The sequence below is a fragment of the Pelophylax lessonae genome, assembly GCF_965119305.1.
Source record: "Pelophylax lessonae genome assembly, chromosome: 4".
Taxonomy (NCBI): Eukaryota; Metazoa; Chordata; class Amphibia; order Anura; family Ranidae; genus Pelophylax; species Pelophylax lessonae.
Window position 1 is genome coordinate 154,555,732 of NC_138771.1, and position 20,399 is coordinate 154,576,130.

At 43.0% G+C, this 20,399-nt stretch overlaps 1 protein-coding gene across 1 annotated transcript in view; it reads left to right on the forward strand.

Moving 5' to 3' along the window:
• The window catches only part of AHCYL2 (adenosylhomocysteinase like 2), a 205,250-nt gene that overhangs the window by 170,514 nt on the left and 14,337 nt on the right, over positions 1 to 20,399 (forward strand). The window contains exons 9-12 of the mRNA XM_082256714.1: positions 18,120 to 18,183; positions 18,358 to 18,446; positions 18,569 to 18,639; positions 19,350 to 19,444. Coding sequence (XP_082112840.1) covers positions 18,120 to 18,183; positions 18,358 to 18,446; positions 18,569 to 18,639; positions 19,350 to 19,444 — 319 coding nt within the window. The remainder of the gene's footprint in view (positions 1 to 18,119; positions 18,184 to 18,357; positions 18,447 to 18,568; positions 18,640 to 19,349; positions 19,445 to 20,399) is intronic.

Sequence of the window (20,399 nt, forward strand, 5' to 3'; positions counted from 1 at the left end):
ACATTTACGGGCTTTGGACCATAGGCTTCAGCAGGAATTCCAAGCCAGTTTTGTCTTTTGAAGAATACTTTCCTGTGGAAAATTCTGTATGTAAAATCCTTGTAATCAAGTCCTCATGATTTGGCCATTGTAGCTTTGAGATAACATCCTGAAATGTTATAGTGGTTATGGGAAGCTTTCAAAATTATATTAGATTCCGCTAACCCATAATATTGTGATTAATGGTAGTTACTATAGGAAATAAAGAGGCATGCATAATTTTCTCCCTTTCTTGCAAATTTTATGTATGGTATAGTGGGAGGAATTCTACGTGTTTTCAGATCATCATCTTTTTTTCCCCAACATTCAGTGGTATGACAGGTGCATGGATGGACCTGTTAATGTTGTGGGAAGAGGATAGTATGAGTTTGGAAATATTTATTACGGTCTTCAATACAAATTATTGTAATTTACAATTTACTTGTAGCTGGGATCCTGTTTGGATTAATTAAATTGACATAATACTAAAAGGTGATGGGAGCATTGGTGGTAGTTCGACCTGCTTCAAGCTGTCATCCCTTCCCACCATCAAAGCCATTCCTTAAGGAGAATTTTAGTGCATACTGAAATTTCTCAAGTGACGACAAACTTTACTGGAATTAATCAGTTAAGGACAGCGTTTATTCTGAAGAATTAATACAACTAGCATTTTTTGGAAATGCGTGTGGTGGCAGGGAATATACTTTTTCGTTCATGGCATAAAGGTGATTATGGTTCATATTGATAGTGTTGTATATATTCTCCCGATCAACCATAACAATATGACTGTGGCACCTGAAAGTGCGTTGTATACATCAGGCAGTAAATTAACATGTTGTCCCTGAAGTTGTTGAAAGCAGAAAAAATGGGCAAATGTAAGAAATTGAGTGACTTTGATTAGGGCTAAAGGCCAGTACACACAATAAGAAAATCTGAAGGGAACATTTGTCCGACCGATCTGCCGATTTTCAGATTGTTAGTATGGTACTTTCGACAGGCGACTGACTTTTCGGCCGAAAAAATCCTGATGTGCAGGCTATAAAATTTTTGTCGTCCGTAATACAATGTCCGATTTTCGTCTCATTAGTACAGATTTCGACGGAAAAAAAATCTTAAGAGCAAGACTGGGCATGCTCAGACGAAAGAACACATACAAAACAATCCAACACATGACATCACTTCTGAAGTAGATTTCTGTCGTACGGGAAAATTCGTATGAAAAAATAATTCACTTTCCACATCAGACTAGCATGCCACAAAAAACGGACGACAGATCGTTCGATAATCTTATCGTGTGTGTTATATTCTCCGTGTTGTGAGAGACACAGGACTCTGGTCTGGAACAACGGTTGTTTATTCAGGACTCACTGTACAGCATTACAGGACAGCTCTGCATATCAATACATCTCTACATGTGTCTAAAGATGGCCACTCTGCCCCTTGACCCTTGTCATCACTCCTGGGTGGAGCCAGCCTTAAAGTGACAGTACATGTGAAACCCTTCAGGTATAACACCTTCCATCCATACCTAAAAAAAAAAACAAAAAACAAAAAAAAAAACAACAACAAAACGAGAACAGGCATAAAACAGTAACTCATAATTGTCCAATACAGTCCTCCAACTCAGGAGATTTACATGGTTTCTTCCATGTCCGGATGTGAGAACAACTTCCAGGGAAGCTCCGGGGAGAAAATGGCAGCGGATCACTTTCGGCGGGCCCGTCGAAAGTCTCGTAACCGGTCTTTCATTTGAAACCGGTCAGGAGGGCGACAGTGTCGTTGAGGACGGGCACCCAGCGACTCAGGGCTGGAGGAAGCAGGGCTGGCCGGAATGGACACCGGCGGGGCCAAGAGGGGATTCCTTAGCTCAGAGGGTGAGCAGACCTCTGGACCAGGGCTGGAGGGCTCTGTTGGAGCTGAGTTCAAAAGTTCAGAGTCTCCCCAAGCATCAGTCTCAATGCCTCCTGATCCGGTAGGAGCAGATCCTTGAGACACTGGAGGTGCAGCCGATGTCAGGGATTCGGGCAGCTGAGAACGAGGACGCAATTGGTCCGCATGCCTTCTGCAAATGGAACCATCTTCCAGGCAGACCCTATACATTTTGGGTCCCAAAGTCTCTGCGACGATAGCAGGAAGCCAACGAGTGTTGGAAGCGCCATAAGATCGGGCCCATACCTTTTGCTGGGCTGTAAACCGGGGAATCTCGTTGTGTTCGACCCTCTTGTCTTGGGACTGCCGTACATGTTCCTGGACCGTTTGAGGGCGGAGCATATCCAAAACAGTCCATGGCTGCCGACCCAAAAGAAGTTCAGCTGGAGTTTTCCCAGTGGTTGCATGTGGTGTGGTTCTGTAAGCAGAAAGGAAGAAGTCCAGCTGCTGGGGTGACAGGGACTGTTTACTTGTAGCCACAGTAGCTTTGAAATAGCGTTTGAAGGTCTGTACAAACCTTTCTGCTTGACCATTTGTAGCCGGGTGGTAAGGTGCGGTCAACTTGTGTTTGATGTTGTGGGCAGTCAGGAAACCCTGAAACTCCTGGCTTGTGAATTGTGCACCGTTGTCTGTGACAATTTCTCTGGGGTATCCAAACGTAGCAGCGAGATGTAACAGTATGGAAATCGTCGCCTTAGTCGTTGGCTGAGTAACAGGAACGACCTCAGGCCACTTTGAATGGGCATCAATAATGATCAAAAAGGTGTGTCCTCTGATCGGGCCTGCAAAGTCCAAGTGTAGGCGAAACCAGGGAACCGTGGGCCAAGTCCAGGGCTGGACGCACCCTCGAGGAGGGTCTCTCGCAGTTTGTGCACATCCAGCACACGCATTCACATATGTCGTGATATCGGAGTCGAGGTTCGGCCACCACACATAGCCTCGGGCCTTTTGTTTCATACGTGTGCCCCCGGGATGACCAGTATGTAGCAATTCCAGAATGTGTCTCCGGAGGGTCTGTGGAACGATCACTCGGTCTCCCCATAAAACACAGTTGCCAGACACAGTTAATTCCAGACGCCTACGGAAGTAAGGCTCATAATCCTGTGTGACAGTTGCAGGCCAACCGTACCGTACCCAGGAGAGTATTGTCTTAAGGAAGGTATCCTTGGCTGTATGGGCTGCTACTTCCCCGGAAGACAGAAAGGACAGGCTGGTGTAACGACAACTCTTGACAGGTGGAGAAGAGTCTGTTAATGTCCTTGTCAGACGGGACATGGCGTCTGCATTAGCGTTGGCATCATGGCTGCGATACTGGATTTTGTAGCTATATGCTCCCAAGAATAGGGCATAGCGTTGAAGACGGGCTGCAGTCGTCTGGGAGATGCCTTTGTCAGGGCTAAAGATCTGAAGGAGTGGTTTATGATCAGTCAGTATGGTGAATTCCCTACCATACAGGTAAAGATGAAACTTCTTAATTGCCCATATGAGCGCCAGAGCCTCTTTGTCAATGTGAGAGTAATTGCTTTCTGCTTTTGTCAAGGACCTGGAGGCGAATGCCACAGGTTTCTCTGACCCATCTGGCAAAACGTGAGATAGTACAGCCCCTAGACCATAGGGTGAGGCATCACAAGCCAAGGTGAGAGGCCTTTGGAGGTCATAGTGCACGAGCATGCGTGACGCCAACAGCTTTCGCTTAGAAACTTCAAAAGCACGTTGGCATGCAGCCGACCAGTTCCATCTGGAGTGCGTCTCCAAAAGCTTGTTTAATGGAAACAAAGTGTGTGCTAGATCCGGCAGGAATTTGTGGTAATAGTTCAGCAAGCCCAGGTATGATCGCAGCTGCTGTACGTTGGTCGGGGCTGGAGCTTTTACTAAAGCATCAACTTTGGCTTCCGTGGTGTGTATACCCTCTGCATCCACAAGGTGGCCACAAAACTCCAATTTAGGTACCATGAATTGGCATTTCGCCAAGTTCACTTTTAGACCCTGCTCTTGCAGTCTCGCCAACACAAGCTCCACGTTATGCTTGTGTTCCTGGTCCGTCAGGCCCGTGATGAGCATGTCATCTAACAGGCACTGTGTGAAAGGAATGTCCGCCAAAATCTCATCCATTTTGCGTTGCCAAATGGCTGGGGCGGAGGCTACCCCAAACACCATCCGATTGTATTCATACAGTCCCTTGTGAGTGTTGATTGTTAGAAACTTGCGGGACGAAGGGTGGACCTCAAACTGTAAATAAGCTTGCCTGAGATCAAGCTTGGTGAACTTTTGACCTCTTGCAAGAGAGGCAAAAATGTCATCTACTCTGGGTAGGGGATACTGGTCTATCTCCAGTTGAGAATTTAGTGCCATGCGGAAATCGCCACAAATGCGTAAGTCCCCATTCGCTTTCTTTACTGGTACAACTGGTGATGCCCACTCGCTGTGCTCTACCTTTGAGATGACACCTTGTTCCTCCAGCCGGCTTAGTTCAGCTTCCACACCTGCTCGGAGTGCGAAAGGTACCGTCCGAGCTTTGAAGAACCTAGGCTGGGCATTGGGTTTCAGCCTGAGTCTCACACAGTCATGCTTTATTTTTCCCAAATGGTTATCAAAGACTTGCGGGAATCGCTGTTTCAGGGACTTCACCCATCCCTCTTCATCCCCTGATGGGATGGTCACGGTGTTGCAGGGGTTAATGGCGATGTCTGGCATGCCAAAGTGAGCAATTCAGTCTCTCCCAAAAAGAGGGGGTCCCCCATGTTCTAGGATATATAATGGCATTCTCTTTGTCTGACCCTTGTAGGATACCTGTACTTTCACGTACCCCAGTGGGTGGAGTATCTGCTTTGAATATGTCTGCAGTTTGATTGGTGTTGGACGGACAGTTGTTCGGATCAGAAGTTTTCTCCATTGTTTCTGGGTGATAACTGAAACTGCTGCTCCTGTGTCTACATCCATCTTGAGTTTCTTTCCTTCCACGGTTACCTCTACAGTCATTGCTGAGGGTGCTGAATGCATATGATGTATGTCCAATCTGTGGAGCACTTCCTCATCCTCTGATTCAGATGACGATGTATATCTTCCCACCATATATGCCTTTGTCCTGGGGTTCAGAGGTTGTTTATTTCGCACCTTCTTACTACGACATACTCGTTTCAGATGGCCTGCCTTTCCACAATTATGACAGAGCTGATCCTTAAACCGGCAGACTTTGTGATCATGGTCTGTATTCCCACAACGGTAGCAAGCTGACGTCCTGGTTGGTGAGGTTCTACATTTACAGTTAGCTGCAGTTTGCTTGACTGCTGTTCTGAAAACTTCCTCTTTAACCTCTCCCCTTCTGCTCTGGGGGTTCAAAGCTTCTGTATCTTTCACAGCCATTTCCATCACTGAAGCTATCTCAATTGCCTTTGTAAGGGTAAGGTCTTCCTCTGTTAACAGTCTCTTTTGGCTAGACTCACTATTCAGTCCCATGACAAACTTATCCCTCAGTGCAGTTGGTAAATACTCCCCAAAAGAACAGGTTGAGGCTAGTCTGCGAAGGGCGAGCACATAAGCCTTAATATCTTCACCCGGCTGCTGCTGCCGCTGATAGAACCTGAATCTTTCTGCAATCTCTAGTGGTTTAGGCTGGAAGTGATTCCCTAACAGTGTCAGGAGCTCTGCCAAAGTCTTAGTTGCTGGTTTTTCAGGGAAAAGGAGATCCCTAAGAGTGTCATATGTCCTAGCACCAACCAGTGTCAGAAAAACTGCTACTTGCCTGTCGTCTGGGATGGCATTTGCACAGAAATATTGTTCTAATCTTTCAATCCAAGAAATCCACGTTGTCTGTTCGCCATCAAATTCACTTAATGTCCCGATCAATGACATTTTCCTGCTGGGCTCTGTGGGTTTTGTATTCCTGACAATCCAGAGTTTTTTTTCTTCCTTTCCTTTCTCACACGGATAGTAACCTTGTAAATCCCATCCTCGTCGCCACTGTTATATTCTCCGTGTTGTGAGAGACACAGGACTCTGGTCTGGAACAACGGTTGTTTATTCAGGACTCACTGTACAGCATTACAGGACAGCTCTGCATATCAATACATCTCTACATGTGTCTAAAGATGGCCACTCTGCCCCTTGACCCTTGTCATCACTCCTGGGTGGAGCCAGCCTTAAAGTGACAGTACATGTGAAACCCTTCAGGTATAACAGTGTGTACGGGGCTTTAATTGTATGGTTGGTAGACTGGGTCAGAGCCTTTCCAAAACTGGAAAGCTCTTGTGGCATGTTCCCAGCCTCCAGTGGTCAGGACCTACTAAAAGTGGCCCAAGGAAGAAAGCTGCGACAGGGTCATGGGCTGTCAAGACTCACTGATGCATGTGTGGAAAGGAGGCTGGCCCCTGTAGTCATATCCATTAGACAAGCTACTGCAGCTCAAATTGCTGAAAAAGTTGGCTGGTTCCAATAAAAAGGTGTCCGAACACGCAGTGCATTGCAATTTGTTGCGTATGGGGCTTTGTAGCCACAGACTGGTCAGGGTGCTCATGCTGACCTGTCCACAGCAAAAAATGCCTACAATAGGCACATGGGCATAATAACTAGACCATGGAGCAATGGAAGGAGGTGGCCTTGTCTAATGAATTTGAGAATGAATTGAGGAACACCACAGGGTTATTTTGACTTGGCCTTCAAATTCCCCGGATCTCAATCTAACTGGTTAGCAACACATTTGACAAAGGATCTGCTACTGATGGTTTGTTGCCAGATACCACAACATACCTTTAGAGGTCTAGTGGAATTCAAGCCTTGAAAGGTTATAGTGGGTGTTCATAAAGTGTCCATAATGTTATGACTAATCAATATGTACAGTTGTGCTTAGAAGTTTACATACCCTGGCAGAATTTAGGATTTCTTGGCCATTTTTCAGAGAATATGAATAACACAAAAACTTTTTTCACTCATGGTTAGTGTTTGGCTGAAGCCATTTATTATAAGTCAACTGTGTTTACTCTTTTTAAATCATAATGACAACAGAAACTACCCAAATTAAATTCTTAATACCGTTTATTGCTCCCTTTTAGGCTACATTCACACCTGAGCGTATCGTTTTTACGCGTTTTACTGCGATTTTTACCGCGATTTACAGGCGTTTTTTGTGCAGGCGTTTTTAGATTGAATAGAAACCAATGGAAAACGCCTGTAATCTGCCCAAAAAGAAGCTCATGTACTTTTTTTGAGCGTTAAGCGTTTTGCTTACAGCATCAAAACGCTCAGATGTGAACAGGGGCCATTGAAATGAATAGGATTTGTCTTGTTGGGCGTTTTGAGAGCTGATCCTAGAGCAGAAAAACTCCCCAAAAACGCCCCGAAACACCTAGATGTGAACGGAGCCTTAACATCAATGACAGCTTGAAGTCTTTTGTGGTATTTGTGGATGAGGCGCTTTATCTTAGATGGTAAAGCTGCCCATTCTTCATGGCAAAAAGCCTCCAGTTCTTGTAAACTCTTAGGCTGTCTTGCATGAACTGCACATTTGAGATCTCCCCAGAGTGGCTCGATGATATTGAGGTTGGGAGATCTCCCCAGAGTGGCTCGATGATATTGAGGTTGGGAGACTGAGATGGCCACTCCAGGACCTTCACTTTATTCTGTTGTAGCCAATGACAGGTCGACTTGGCCTTGTGTTTAGGATCGTTGCCATGTTGGAATGTCCAAATACGTCCCATGCGCAGCTTCCGGGCTGATTGCAAATTTTCCTCCAGTATTTTTTGATAACATTCTGCATTCATCTTGCCATCAAATTTCCTGTGCGTTTTGTTGCGCACACATCCCCAAAACCTCAGCGATCCACCTCCGTGTTTCACAGTAGGCATGGTGTACCTTTTCATCATAGTCCCTGTTGACTCCTCTCCAAATGTAGCACTTATGGTTGTGGCCAAAAAGCTAAATTTTGGTCTCATCACTCCAAATGACTTTGTGCCAGAAGGTTGGAGGCTTGTCTCTGTGTATTGTAAGCGGGATACTTTGTGGCATTTGCGTAGTAATAGCTTTCTTCTGGCAACTCGACCATGCAGTACATCTTCAAGTGCCCCCTTATTGTGCATCTTGAAACAGCCCACACCACATGTTTTCAGGGAGTCCTGTATTTCACATGAAGTCATTTGTGGGGTTTTTCTTTGCATCCCGAATGGTTTTCCTAGCAGTTGTGGCTGCAACATTACTTGGTCTACCTGACCGTGGTTTGTTTTTAACAGAACCCCTCATCTTCCACTTCTTGATTAGTTTGAACACTGCTGATTGGCATTCTCAATTACTTGAAAATCTTTTTATATCCCTTTCCTGTTTCATACAGTTCAACTACCTTTTCCTGCAGATCGTTTGACAAATCTTTTGCTCTCCCCATGATTCAGAATCCAGAAATGTCAGTGCAGCACTGAATGAAAGATGCAAGGGTCTGTCAGGAGTCCAGAAACTCATTGACCTTTTATACACACACACACACTAATTACAAGCAAACAGATCACTGGTGAGGATGGTTGCCTTTAATAGCTGTTCAAAGTTTCAAACCCCTTTGTGTCAACTTGTAGTTTCTGTTGTCATTATGATTTAAAGAGTAAACACAGTTGATTGATATTAAATGGCTTCAGCCAAACACTAACCATGAGTGAAAAAAGTTTGTGGTGTTCATATTCTCTGAAAAAATGGGCCAAGAAATCATAAATTCTGCCAGGGTATATAAACTTATGAGCACAACTGTGTGTGTATGTAGATAGAAAGATAGATAGATGGCGCCATATAAGGTTTTTTGGGGTTTTTTTTCTTGTTAGTTTAAAGGATTGGTAACGATATCTCTTAATAAAAGACTCTGGGATTAGTGTCTCTACAAATAGTAACTCAAGTATTTATTTTGCATGCTGCTTGTGTAAGCTGTTGAATTCCTGATATACCGATCTCCTAAACTGTCATTAACTTTGTAAGACTCTTGTAAGTGCTAGCACTGTCTTCTGCTGGCATGTGAATGGAATACAATATCTAAAACTGCCTGCTATAGGTTATGTAAGATTTCCATTTGCACTGTGGGCAAATGGAAAAATGGCAAGAAGATAATCTGTATTTTGTTTGTTTTGTGTCTGCTAATCATATTGTAAAGTAATTATCACTAAAGCTAGATTAATGAGTAACTGGTATAAAAAAAAAAAATACTTTGGTGGCATGGTAACCTTCATATGTTTATTTTTTTTTCTGCACAATGATCTTTTGTTAACATATAGAGATAACGTTTCATAAAGGACCATAACTACCAAAAAGGTTTCTTTTTAAAAGTATTTGTTTAGTTGTGGTATATTCCATTTAACACGCATGGTGGTGTGCATTGTGTACGGTTGGTGAGATGTGTTTTTTTAACATTTAGGGCTTAATTTTTTATTTTTTTTTTTTTTTTTTCCTGAAATGTCACAAAATGATACTGTTCATTTTTTGCATAATACTGCAAACATGCTTCATTTTACACCTATAAACTGCGTACAGAATACAATATTTTTTTAGTCTGTTTGGGGGCACAAGAAATCCTAAATCTTTGGGTTTTTCTGCTGCCTACAGGAGAAATTGACATTGATAACAGCAAGAAAATGTTAGCCAGCACAGGATAACTCTGCTCACAACTAGTTTGTTTTTGCTAGTGTCCTCAGGAGAGTGGATGGGTTTTCTTAACCTCTGTTTTCTGTTCCTTTGGAAGATTTTTCTCCTGTCAACAGCTGCTGGTTGGAATATAACCATTTTATCCAGTGCTTTAGTAACTTGGGTTTTCTCTGACAGCCCTGCATTTCTGAAAAGTTTTTTTAATCATCAACTCCTGCTGGTAGAGTCAAGCTAGTTATAGGAAAACCTGGGAAGTCTCAACAGTCAGCAAAGGAGCAGTTTCCTAGTTTATGATCTATACTGGTGTTCTCTGACAGTCCTGCATCTGGCAGTGACTACCGTTTTTGTTTCAGTTCACTAGGCTTAGGTCAAACCAGTATGTCTGGGAATTCCTTATGGATTTATAAGGACTAAGCTCAGGCAGTTTTTCTGTACCAGTCTGCATATCGTGGGTACCTAGCAGAGCAGGCTTGTATTAAGTGGAACTTCCTTTGTTTAAAGTGGAAGTAAAATCTTTTTTATCTTGTACCTACAAGCTGTGCTATAATATGGTAGGTACAGTGAATATCTCCTAAACTTTCACTGTTTAGGAGATATTCACGCTGCATGCAGCCTGTAGGGGCACGGGCGCATGTGCTCTGAAGGAATGGCATACCCGTGCCGTGGTCATGACTCCTGCTCGCATGAGCAGAAGTGACATCGCTGGTCGGCCAGTCAAACAGCGCACGAGAACCCATGAGGAAGGACCGGGTGAAGATGGAAGCCCTGTCAGCGGAGACAGTGTGCCGCTGGAGGGCTTCATTCTAAAGTAAGCATTTCATAGAGGGGTTGTATGCATTATGCCGTTGTCTTGCATGTTTTTTTATTTATTTTTTTTTTTAGTTTTTAGGCCGCGATTTTACTACCGCTTTAAGTACTGAGCATACATACAGTGCCTTGCAAAAGTATTTACCCTTCTTGACTTTTTACCTATTTTGTTACATTACAGCCTCAAGTTCAATGTTTTTGTTAATCTGAATTTTATGTGGTGGATCAGAACCCAATAGTCTAAGTTGAAGTGAAATGAGAAAAATCTATACATAAAACAATTTTTTAGAAATAGAAAACAGAAAATTGGCATGTGCGTATGTATTCACCCCTTTATGAAGCCCATAAAAAAGCTCTGGTGCAACCAATTACCTTCAGAAGTCACATTAGTGAAATGATCACCTGTGTGCAATCTAAGTGTCACATGATCTGTCATTACATATACACACCTTTTTTGAAATGCCCCAGAGGCACCACTAACCAAACACTGCCATGAAGACCAAGGAACTCTCCAAACGAGGGGAAATGTTGTTAAGTACAAGTCAGGGTTAGGTTATAAAAAAATATCCAAACATTTGATGGTCCCCAGGAGCGCCATCAAATCTATCAAAACCAAATGGAAAGAACTTGGTGTAACGGACCGTTTCAGCAGACAAGGGGTTAAAATCCGTTTAGGCGATATGCCCCTTTGTGAGAGACAGGCACAGCTACTGCAGAACACCAAACTCCCGAACTGGATACAAAATAGCACTCCAACCTGGAACCTCACGGATAGCTGCTAGCAGACGAACAGGAAAAGCATACATCAGCTTACACTCCTAGCAATCAGTCTCCAACAGCATACAGTGAATCCCCCCAAGAACGAGACAAAGCTCCGTGTTGTGGGTCAAGCAGTGGTCTGTTTATTGAGGGCTACCTGCCCCTGTATTTATGCAGGTCTCCCACCTGGTGGACACTCCCCTAGGGGACCAAATGGAAGACTGTGACGCAGGCAGACATGTATCACATTACAGACTCACAGAAGCAAAACATCCACAGATAGCTCAGGTCTGCTCATTAACATGTTTATCAATAGTCTCGGACCCAACCAACACACTGTCCCAATCTAGACAAAAGCACTCAGTTAATCAGTAGACATTCCTCAGGAGGGGGCTGCTGGAAACAATCCCCCCCCCCCTCTCTCTGCAGCTAAAGCTAGTTTTCACAGCGACCTCTATCCTGGAGACAATGGAAGATATAATTAGGTTTAGCTTCCAGGATAGAGGCAAGACTCCATTAGCCACATGGTTATAGAAACACAAAAATGCATAACTCCCAGTCTGAACAGAACCCCCACATTCAACCCATCCCCAGATAGCCTGGATCTGAGCGCTCAACATATCCAAACAGCGCTCAGGTGCCACAAACACAGTCAAATCGCCATGGGGTTTACGTTCAGCATGGGCTGATGAGAGAGTCCATAGTCACATTGTAGGAGGCGAGCAACCAGGCTTCTCCAACGCCCAGTGGCGAGATTTGTCTCGTCACACTTGGCACAACAGCAAATCTGCCAAGAGACGGCTGCCCACCAAAACTCACAGGCCAGGCAAGGAGGGCATTAATCAGAGAGGCAGCACAGAGACCGAAGGTAACCCTGGAGGAGCTGCAGAGTTCCACAGCAGAGACTGGCATATCTGTACATAGGATGACAATAAGCCATAGGCTCCATAGAGTTGGGCTTTATGGCAGAGTGGCCAGAAGAAATCCATTACTTTCAGCAAAAAAACAAAATGGCATGTTTTGAGTTTGCGAAAAACAAAATGGCATGTTTTGAGTTTGCGAAAAGGCATGTGGGAGACTCCCAAAATGTATGGAGGAAGGTGCTCTGGTCTGATGAGACTAAAATTTAACCTTTCAGCCATCAAAGAAAACGCTATGTCTGTCACAAACCCAACACATCACATCACCCAAAGAACACCATCCCCACAGTGAAGAATGGTGGTGGCAGCATCATGGTGTGGGGAAGTTTTTCAGCAGCTGGGACTGGGAAACTGGTCAGAGTAGAGGGAAAGATGGATGGTGCTAAATACAGGGATATTCTTGCGCAAAACCTGAACCACTCTGTGTGAGATTTGAGGCTAGGACAGAGGTTCACCTTCCAGCAGGACAATAACCCCAAACACACTGCTAGAGCAACACTTGAGTGGTTTAAGGGGAAACATGTAAATTTACCCAAGTAAAATGGTCTCTTTTTGCCCACAAATGGAACTTCCTTTTGGTGGTATTTGATCACCTCTGCAGGTTTTTTTTTTCTTGTTTTTTGCTGCCCTGAACAAAAAAAAAAATCTACAATTTTGGAAAAATAAATTTTACCTTCTGCAATAAAACCTATCCAATAAAAAAATGGAAAAATCTGGGCTTTCTATTTCGGTTTTGTACTTTGCAAATTCAGCACATTGGAGAGCCCTCCCTTTTTATTTTCTGCTACAAACTTTACAAAAACAATGATGAATTTTCAGTTCTAAAAGGTGAAGGTGTACACACATGCACATATAGATTACACCACTCCAACCTCTTGCCTCGTGTTAGAGGGTACAGTACTGAACCTGTCCTGGTCCTGTTACAGGCCTCCTCATCTTTTAAAATTGTAGTACATCTAAGCAGTTGGGGGGATTTGTTTTTTCTGTCCTAAACCTTAGCTTTTTTTCTTTTGCCTTACTGCTACATCTGCAGAGTGACCCTCCTGCTGAATGCGAACGACCCAAAGGCCTTAGTCCCCCCTTTGCTGCTTGTGTGTAGGGAGTGCCTTATAGGGACCACGAGTTGACTCTTGTGTGTATGGCATTTCTTAAAAGATGAGTTCACCATTTAAAAAAAAAAAAAAAAAAAGAATGCACGTAGTTTTCATGTAAAAAAGTGCATTTATTCTTTTTTTCTTTGAGACTAAGGCATTGCCCCCATGATCAGACTATCACGGGTGCAATGCAGGACTCCTGCAGACTTCATATTAAATATTCATGTTCCAAAAGGTTAACTTTTTTTCTTTAAGGGAGTACCTCTGAACCACAGTTCACTAATGTTTGTTTTCCCCTCCCTGCAAAATCCGACACAGGCGTGTTGTACTTTTCTAGTGGAATTGCTCTTTGGATCAGTTATCAGATGTGGTTTCCCTGCCATCTCTGAAAGACTTTTTTTTTTTTTTCAAAAAGTTTTTATTGTTTTGTTTGTCTGCAGCTCTTATGCCCAAATGAGAGCGGTTTTCTCCTTGATTGCAGCAGTCCACTTTAGTGCAGTCTAAGCCATCTTTTCGGAGTTTGCAGGTCTTGGTGGTTTTACACTGAAGGCTTGCCTTTATTCGGTGACTTTATTATAAAATTTACAAACCGATCATCCTTGTGACTGTCAAACTTCTCAGGCTAGCTGGTCAAATTCCTGTTTTTTTAAGAGATCTCCCCATTACTGTAGTTGACACCTGGTTAAGGTACTGGACTTGCATATAAAGCATTGTTCAGTTTGAGTCCATGCTTTTCTCCGAGTCTTTCTTAGCTCCCGTTTGTTGTAGCCACCCTCCTCCGCCTTATCAAGGGAAGAGTTCTCCTCCTTGCTTATGCAAGCGTTTATGTGCCAAATTGCAACTTTTATCTCTGACTCTAAACGCATAGGCTTTAAAAGTACTTAAACGCCTTTCCCTTCAGAATTGATGTCTTGACATACCTGCAGCTGTAAACAAAAAGAAAGCAGCGCCAGCTTAGTGAAGCATAAGGTTTATTAATAAAAAAACACATAGTGACTTACTCTTAGGTAAGTAAAGGCCGGTTCGGTAGGTAAATGGGATCATCCATCTTTTTGTCGTGGATACCGTTGCAGAAAGGAGGGGTGCAGGGTGCCGGTGGTGCGTGGAGGCTGTTGTCTGGCAGCCTGTCTGATGGTGCTGTGGTGGTGGAGGACTCTCAATGGGGCTCCACTTCCTACTTCCTATCAGCCCGACATCACTTCCTGTGAGGTGGAGGGAAAGATGGGCGTGGCTAGCTTTCTGAGCATCCGTGCTCCTTCATTAGGCGGTGGGGGTGGCTTATCAGGGACAGGGAATATATACCCTGTTGAGAAGTAGCTCATTAGAGCATAAGTCCGGAGAGGGTGGGTTCCAAAAGGGACGGGCCGAGGTGCTAGTGTGGCTTCAAACATAAACTCTGCATTAGGTTAAACAGGGAAAATCCCTGGAGGCATGACAGGAGCCATGATAAGTCCATATAACAAGCATATACATGAATACAACGGTGGGGAAACACAGAATATCATATAATCTTTCTTTTTTAATCTTACCCGTTCATTATCATCTTGATCTCCATTCCCACACCTTTGGGTGTACTGCAATATTGTCACCCCCCCCCCCCCCCCATGGGCTAAGTAATGGCAAGCAAGTGCGCCTACCAATTGCCCTACCCCATTTGGGGGTCATAGGTGGTGAACTTCCACAAACATATACCCATACCGGGTGAACCCCCAAAATCATGTCCTGTACTTGTGACCATACATCCTTTTTTTTTTTTTTTTTTTTTTTTGATACTCTGGTGACATCGCCCACTTATTGCCATACACCTCACACTCATAACCCCATTGCTAGGGTATGCACTGTCCCAGGTGCACCTTGGCACATTACCCTTATAAGTTCAAGAGTTTTCTTTCCTTTTTTTTTTTTTTTTTTTTTCCCTCTCGTTATATGATATTCTGTGTTTCCCCACCGTTGTATTCATGTATATGCTTGTTATATGGACTTATCATGGCTCCTGTCATGCCTCCAGGGATTTTCCCTGTTTAACCTAATGCAGAGTTTGTTTGAAGCCACACTAGCACCTCGGCCCACCCCTTTTGGGACCCACCCTCTCTGGACTTATGCTCTAATGAGCTACTTATCAACAGGGTATATATTCCCTGTCCCTGATAAGCCACCGCCTAATGAAGGAGCACGGATGCTCCGAAAGCTAGCAACGCCCATCTTTCCCTCCACCTCACAGGAAGTGATGTCGGACTGACAGGAAGTAGGAAGTGGAGCCCCATTGAGTCCACCACCACAGCACCATCAGACAGGCTGCCAGACAACAGCCTCCACGCACCACCGGCACCCTGCACCCCTCCTTTCTGCAACGGTATCCAGGACAAAAAGATGGATGATCCCATTTACCTACCGAACCGGCCTTTACTTACCTAAGAGTAAGTCACTATGTGTTTTTTTTTTTTATTAATAAACCTTATGCTTCACTAAGCTAGCGCTGCTTTCTTTTTGTTTATTCTCCTCAGAGCCTCTCCTTGCTCCAGCTGGCAGCCGCTTTCGTGGGCCCCCTCCCCCCCTTCCACCTCATCCTTTTTTTTATTTAATTTTTTTTTTTTTATTTTATTTTTTTTTTATATATATTTTTCTACCCATTTTTTACTTTCTATATTTTTACCTCTTTACCTCATGGTATGCCACCCATCAGAGAGCGCCATGTAATCATTGACTTTATACCTGCAGCTGTAGCAGCCTCTGAGCCTTCTGCTGCTGAGTGAAATTAAGTCTTTCAAATCCTTGTTGGATTATTTTGTCCCTCAGAAGGCTCAGGCAGGTGGCATACCTCCAAGTCTAAAAGAAACTGTAACTGTTTAAACTGTTTAGATTGATGTGGTGAGTACCACCTTACAAGAAGATCAGCCTGTAGCTTCTAGTTGAATTGGTATTAGTCTAGGATTCAAGAGATGCCCAAAAACCTTTCTGGTACATCCCTTACTTAGACATTCTTTCTGGAGACTGGAAAACTCCTAATAAATCATACTTTAACTTTTTACAGAACATCTGTTTTGAAGAAACCTTTGAGCGGAAGACTGTTTCCACTTGATATGGTTGTGTTCCACCTGAAAATCACTGACTATTCTTTTGAGGGATGCATCCGTGTTTAAGAATCCCGATGACAAACGTATCAAGGTTTCAGAATCCTTATTTTCTCTAGCAGGCCCTGCATTGCAACCTACCTTGGCCATGACGTTAGGCTGTCAACCATTAAGGGATTGGACTAAACTCATGTTTAAGAATCCAGCTTCTATTTATACTGATCCTTTCTTTGTAGAGCACTGACTGCTCATGGTGAATGCCCTTAAATATTCCTTTGATGGATTCGTTGATATAGCCATCTTTGCTGAAAGTTTCATATGGGTGGTTATACAGAGAAGCCCCTGGTTAAAATGTTGCTCTGTGATCAGTAGTGTAAAATATTTTCTGTACATGCCTTTTGAGGGTGAGCATCTGTTTAAAGTTGCTTTTGATCGCCCTCATAAGATGCCATTGGGGGTAAACGTACTTATTTGCCCTGGCTGAAGGAGCCCAAGCCTCCACTTGGAAGGCAGATAAAGCTCATCTCCCAAACATTCTGAAACTCTTGGCAGTATGGTTGTCTACAACGTTGGGCCTCCTGAGTAGAAAGTCATCCAATCCGGTTTCAGTCAGAGAACGCCACCATAATGGCGTACACAAACCATTAGAAAGAAGCCAGATGTCTTTCTGCAGCAAGAAGTCCTGCTAAGAAGTTCATGTTCGGCTGTTCACTTCTTGGACATAAATATTTGGCAAGCAGCCTACTGCAGCCAACCAAGCCTGGACCCAGGGAAATGGTCCCCACACCTGGAAATAATTAGTAACCTGTGTCACAGGTGGGTGATGCTAGATGTGGACCTCCTGGCCTTCAGGTTCAACAGACTGGAAAAGTTATTCTACAGGTGCAGAGCTTTAGTGGAGACGATGGATGTTGTGGTGGCTCCCGTGAGATCAGTACAACCTGATGTAAGCTTTTCCTCATGTCCGAGTCTCTTACACAGGCTTGAGATGAGGCATTCTGGGGATACTCTAACTCTGAATTGGGCCTGACAGATGCAGTACTTTGACTTGATCAAAGTGCTCTGTGGGTTCAACAAAATCGCATAGCCCAAGAACTGATTTACCACCTTTCTTTACGGCTGCTGGTGTTGAAGCCCAGGTTTTGAGAGGGGGGGGGGGGGCACTTTGGTTCAGTTATTCCCAAGCTATAAAAAGCTGTGAAGTCTACCTACCATCCCACATAAAAACCTTTCGGAGCTTGAGACAGACTCCTGAGCTGAAAGGGAGGGGAGGGGCAGAGGAAACACTGCAGAAGCCATAATATACCATGGTCAGTTTACACGGGGAGGGCAGAAACTGGCAGGATCAGCCAGGTTTTTTTTAGTTTCCTGTTTAACCTGCTATAAGGAAACAGGATCTCCCTATTTTTTTTTTTTTTTTTTTGGGGGGTGGTAACAAACACTTTAAGACCTTTGCACATGATATCTTGGGTACCTTCTCCTGTTCAACCACCTGTAACTTAATGGTATTTCCTCTTCAGCATTGGGGGGTAAGTGAAGATACAAATTGTACAGTATTGGCGGTGAGTGGTTTCCTACCCAGAGGAATGGTGGTGGATGGTTTGGTGCAATAGGATACGTCCCAAACCAGTTTAAAATCTAGTGCAGTTGAGATGTATATAAATAAGGCTTGCAAATCTGGCAACTTTGTGTGATTGGTTTGAGTTATACATGTTCTAAACACACGGATGTGGATGCCGTAGTCTGCTTTCATATGGTCATGGTTTTTGGGGGTTTTTTTTGGGGGGGGGGGGTGTTTATGAGCATTTGTGACCAATTAATCATTTTGTGGCCCATATATCAGTAAATTGTATTTGTAGACTTCCTTATGTATGAATAACCTAAAGAAAAATGTATTGTTGAATTTACTTTTGCAGTCTTAAACGGACAACAGACATGATGTTTGGAGGGAAGCAGGTGGTGGTGTGTGGTTATGGCGAGGTGAGTGTGTAAAAGTCACTGGCTATTTACACTATTTTAGTAAACCAGCTGTGTATATGAGCAGGGCATACAAATGAATATAATCATCTGCTTTAGAATGCAGCTTGTTAACTAATAACATAATAATTTCACTTCTTTATGATTTTGGTTACCTGGTGATATTTTGTCCTTTAGGTGGGTAAAGGATGTTGTGCAGCCCTTAAGGCTATGGGCTCCATTGTCTATGTGACAGAAATTGATCCCATCTGTGCTCTTCAAGCCTGGTAAGCAATATTGTGTCTGTCCTTGTTTTAAGAATCATTATGGGGGGCCATAATATAGTAGAATATTAGGTATGTCATGTAACAAGCATAGGTGTTCAAACCTTTTATGTTGTGTTTCCTAGTATGGATGGCTTCAGGCTTGTGAAGCTGAATGAGGTCATCAGACAGGTGGACATTGTCATCACTTGCACAGGTAACTTGGCCCTATCTAGTTAATCTTACAGTGTTACTGTATGAACATTTCTAGCTATCCCAGTTAGATTTCTTGCTGTTCTGTTGCTCCATAATTTAGACCATTAATATCTCTGTCCAGTTCTCAAATAAGAATTCGTAAATCTCTAGTACTGGATAGGTCAGTTTATTTCTGAGGCTTTCCTATGATGATGATTGTATTGGGTGGATGCCCAAGGTTCTGTTACACAGGGGGTGTGTCTAGCTTTATAGAGATGCCAATTTTGTGTAAGGCTGGCCAAACATACAATTTTCTTCCATTTCCTTTAGATTTACCTTCAACTATGTAGTGCAAGGACCAGCCTGATTGCATAAAAATTGAAAGTGCTTAGGTTTGTCCTCAAATTATATGGTTTTGATAAATCTAAAGGAAAATCGTTCAATAAATTTGTATAACGTAATAAATTTGTATAATGTATGGCCAGCCTAAGTCTATATTGGTATAGAATCTTCAAAGAGCTCTAGTGGCAACACGGGGTGCTTCTCTGTGCAGCTGTTACTTTCATACCTTAAAACAAGCTACACGTTTCATTAATAGCCAGATTAATATAGTTTTGTTTGTACTTGTGACTGCTGGAAGCAAATTGATATAATTTGAATGTTTTAGCAGTACTTTTAATTATTTTGTTTATGGCAAAATGTTCATATTATAAAAATCTGTAACCTGTTCAGGTAATAAGAATGTGGTGACCAGGGAACACCTAGATCGTATGAAGAATGGCTGCATTGTCTGCAATATGGGACATTCCAACACTGAAATAGATGTGGCAAGTAGAACTCATTATTGTATTAGAAAAAACATGCCTAATATGTGCATAAACGCCATCCATTTTTTTTTTTTTTGTTAAAAATATCTGGCTGATGGGGCTAAAGGCCTGTATTCAGGATCAGAAAATTGTACGAAGAACCCCGCTTTCGAATTGATCGTACGATAATCTGATCATTGGTGCACAGCTTTCGAGAGCCGATCACTACAGTTCATTCGATGATATCCGATGGGGCAAGCACAAAGCACATAGTTTCTCGTACTATACTAGATCGTATGATTTTCGTTGAATCAGTATAGTTGTCCAAAAATACACTACAACACATTTCATCACTTCCGAATTTTATGACGTAAGAGAATTTTCTGCACTTTAGTAAACTCTTCATTTTCAGTATGAGACTAGCATGCAAAAAAATAAAAATAATGGACAATTTAAGATGTATTTTTGACAAGTTGTCAATGCTGTACATTTTTTTTTTTTTGTACACAATTGGCCAGCAAACAGTGATGTGCTGGACATTCTTTTCTGTGAGCCAATATGGCCCTGGTCTTGCACCCCTAATTCCTCTAATACACTCTACAGGTGGATAAAAATCCAGAGGGCTCATGGCTCCATAGGCCAGAGGCTGACATTTTTTTTTCTTCTGCTACAGCTGGTATTTTATCATACAGCCCCAATTCCCAAAGAGTTGGGATGCTGTGTAAAATCTACATAAAACAGAATGCAATTATTTCCAGATCTCTTAAAGGCCTTTTTAAAAAAAAAAAATGGTTACATAGTCTGGTTGAAAAAAGATCCATCTAGTTCAACCAATAAGCAGGTAAAAAAATGTGCATTTAATTTCCTTTTTATTAGGAAACCTGTAAGGCATTGCACCTGTTATCAGCAGATCACGGAAACAGTGCAAGGCTCCTGCAAGACTCAGTGTAGCTTTCTGCCTGTACATTGTTCGGGC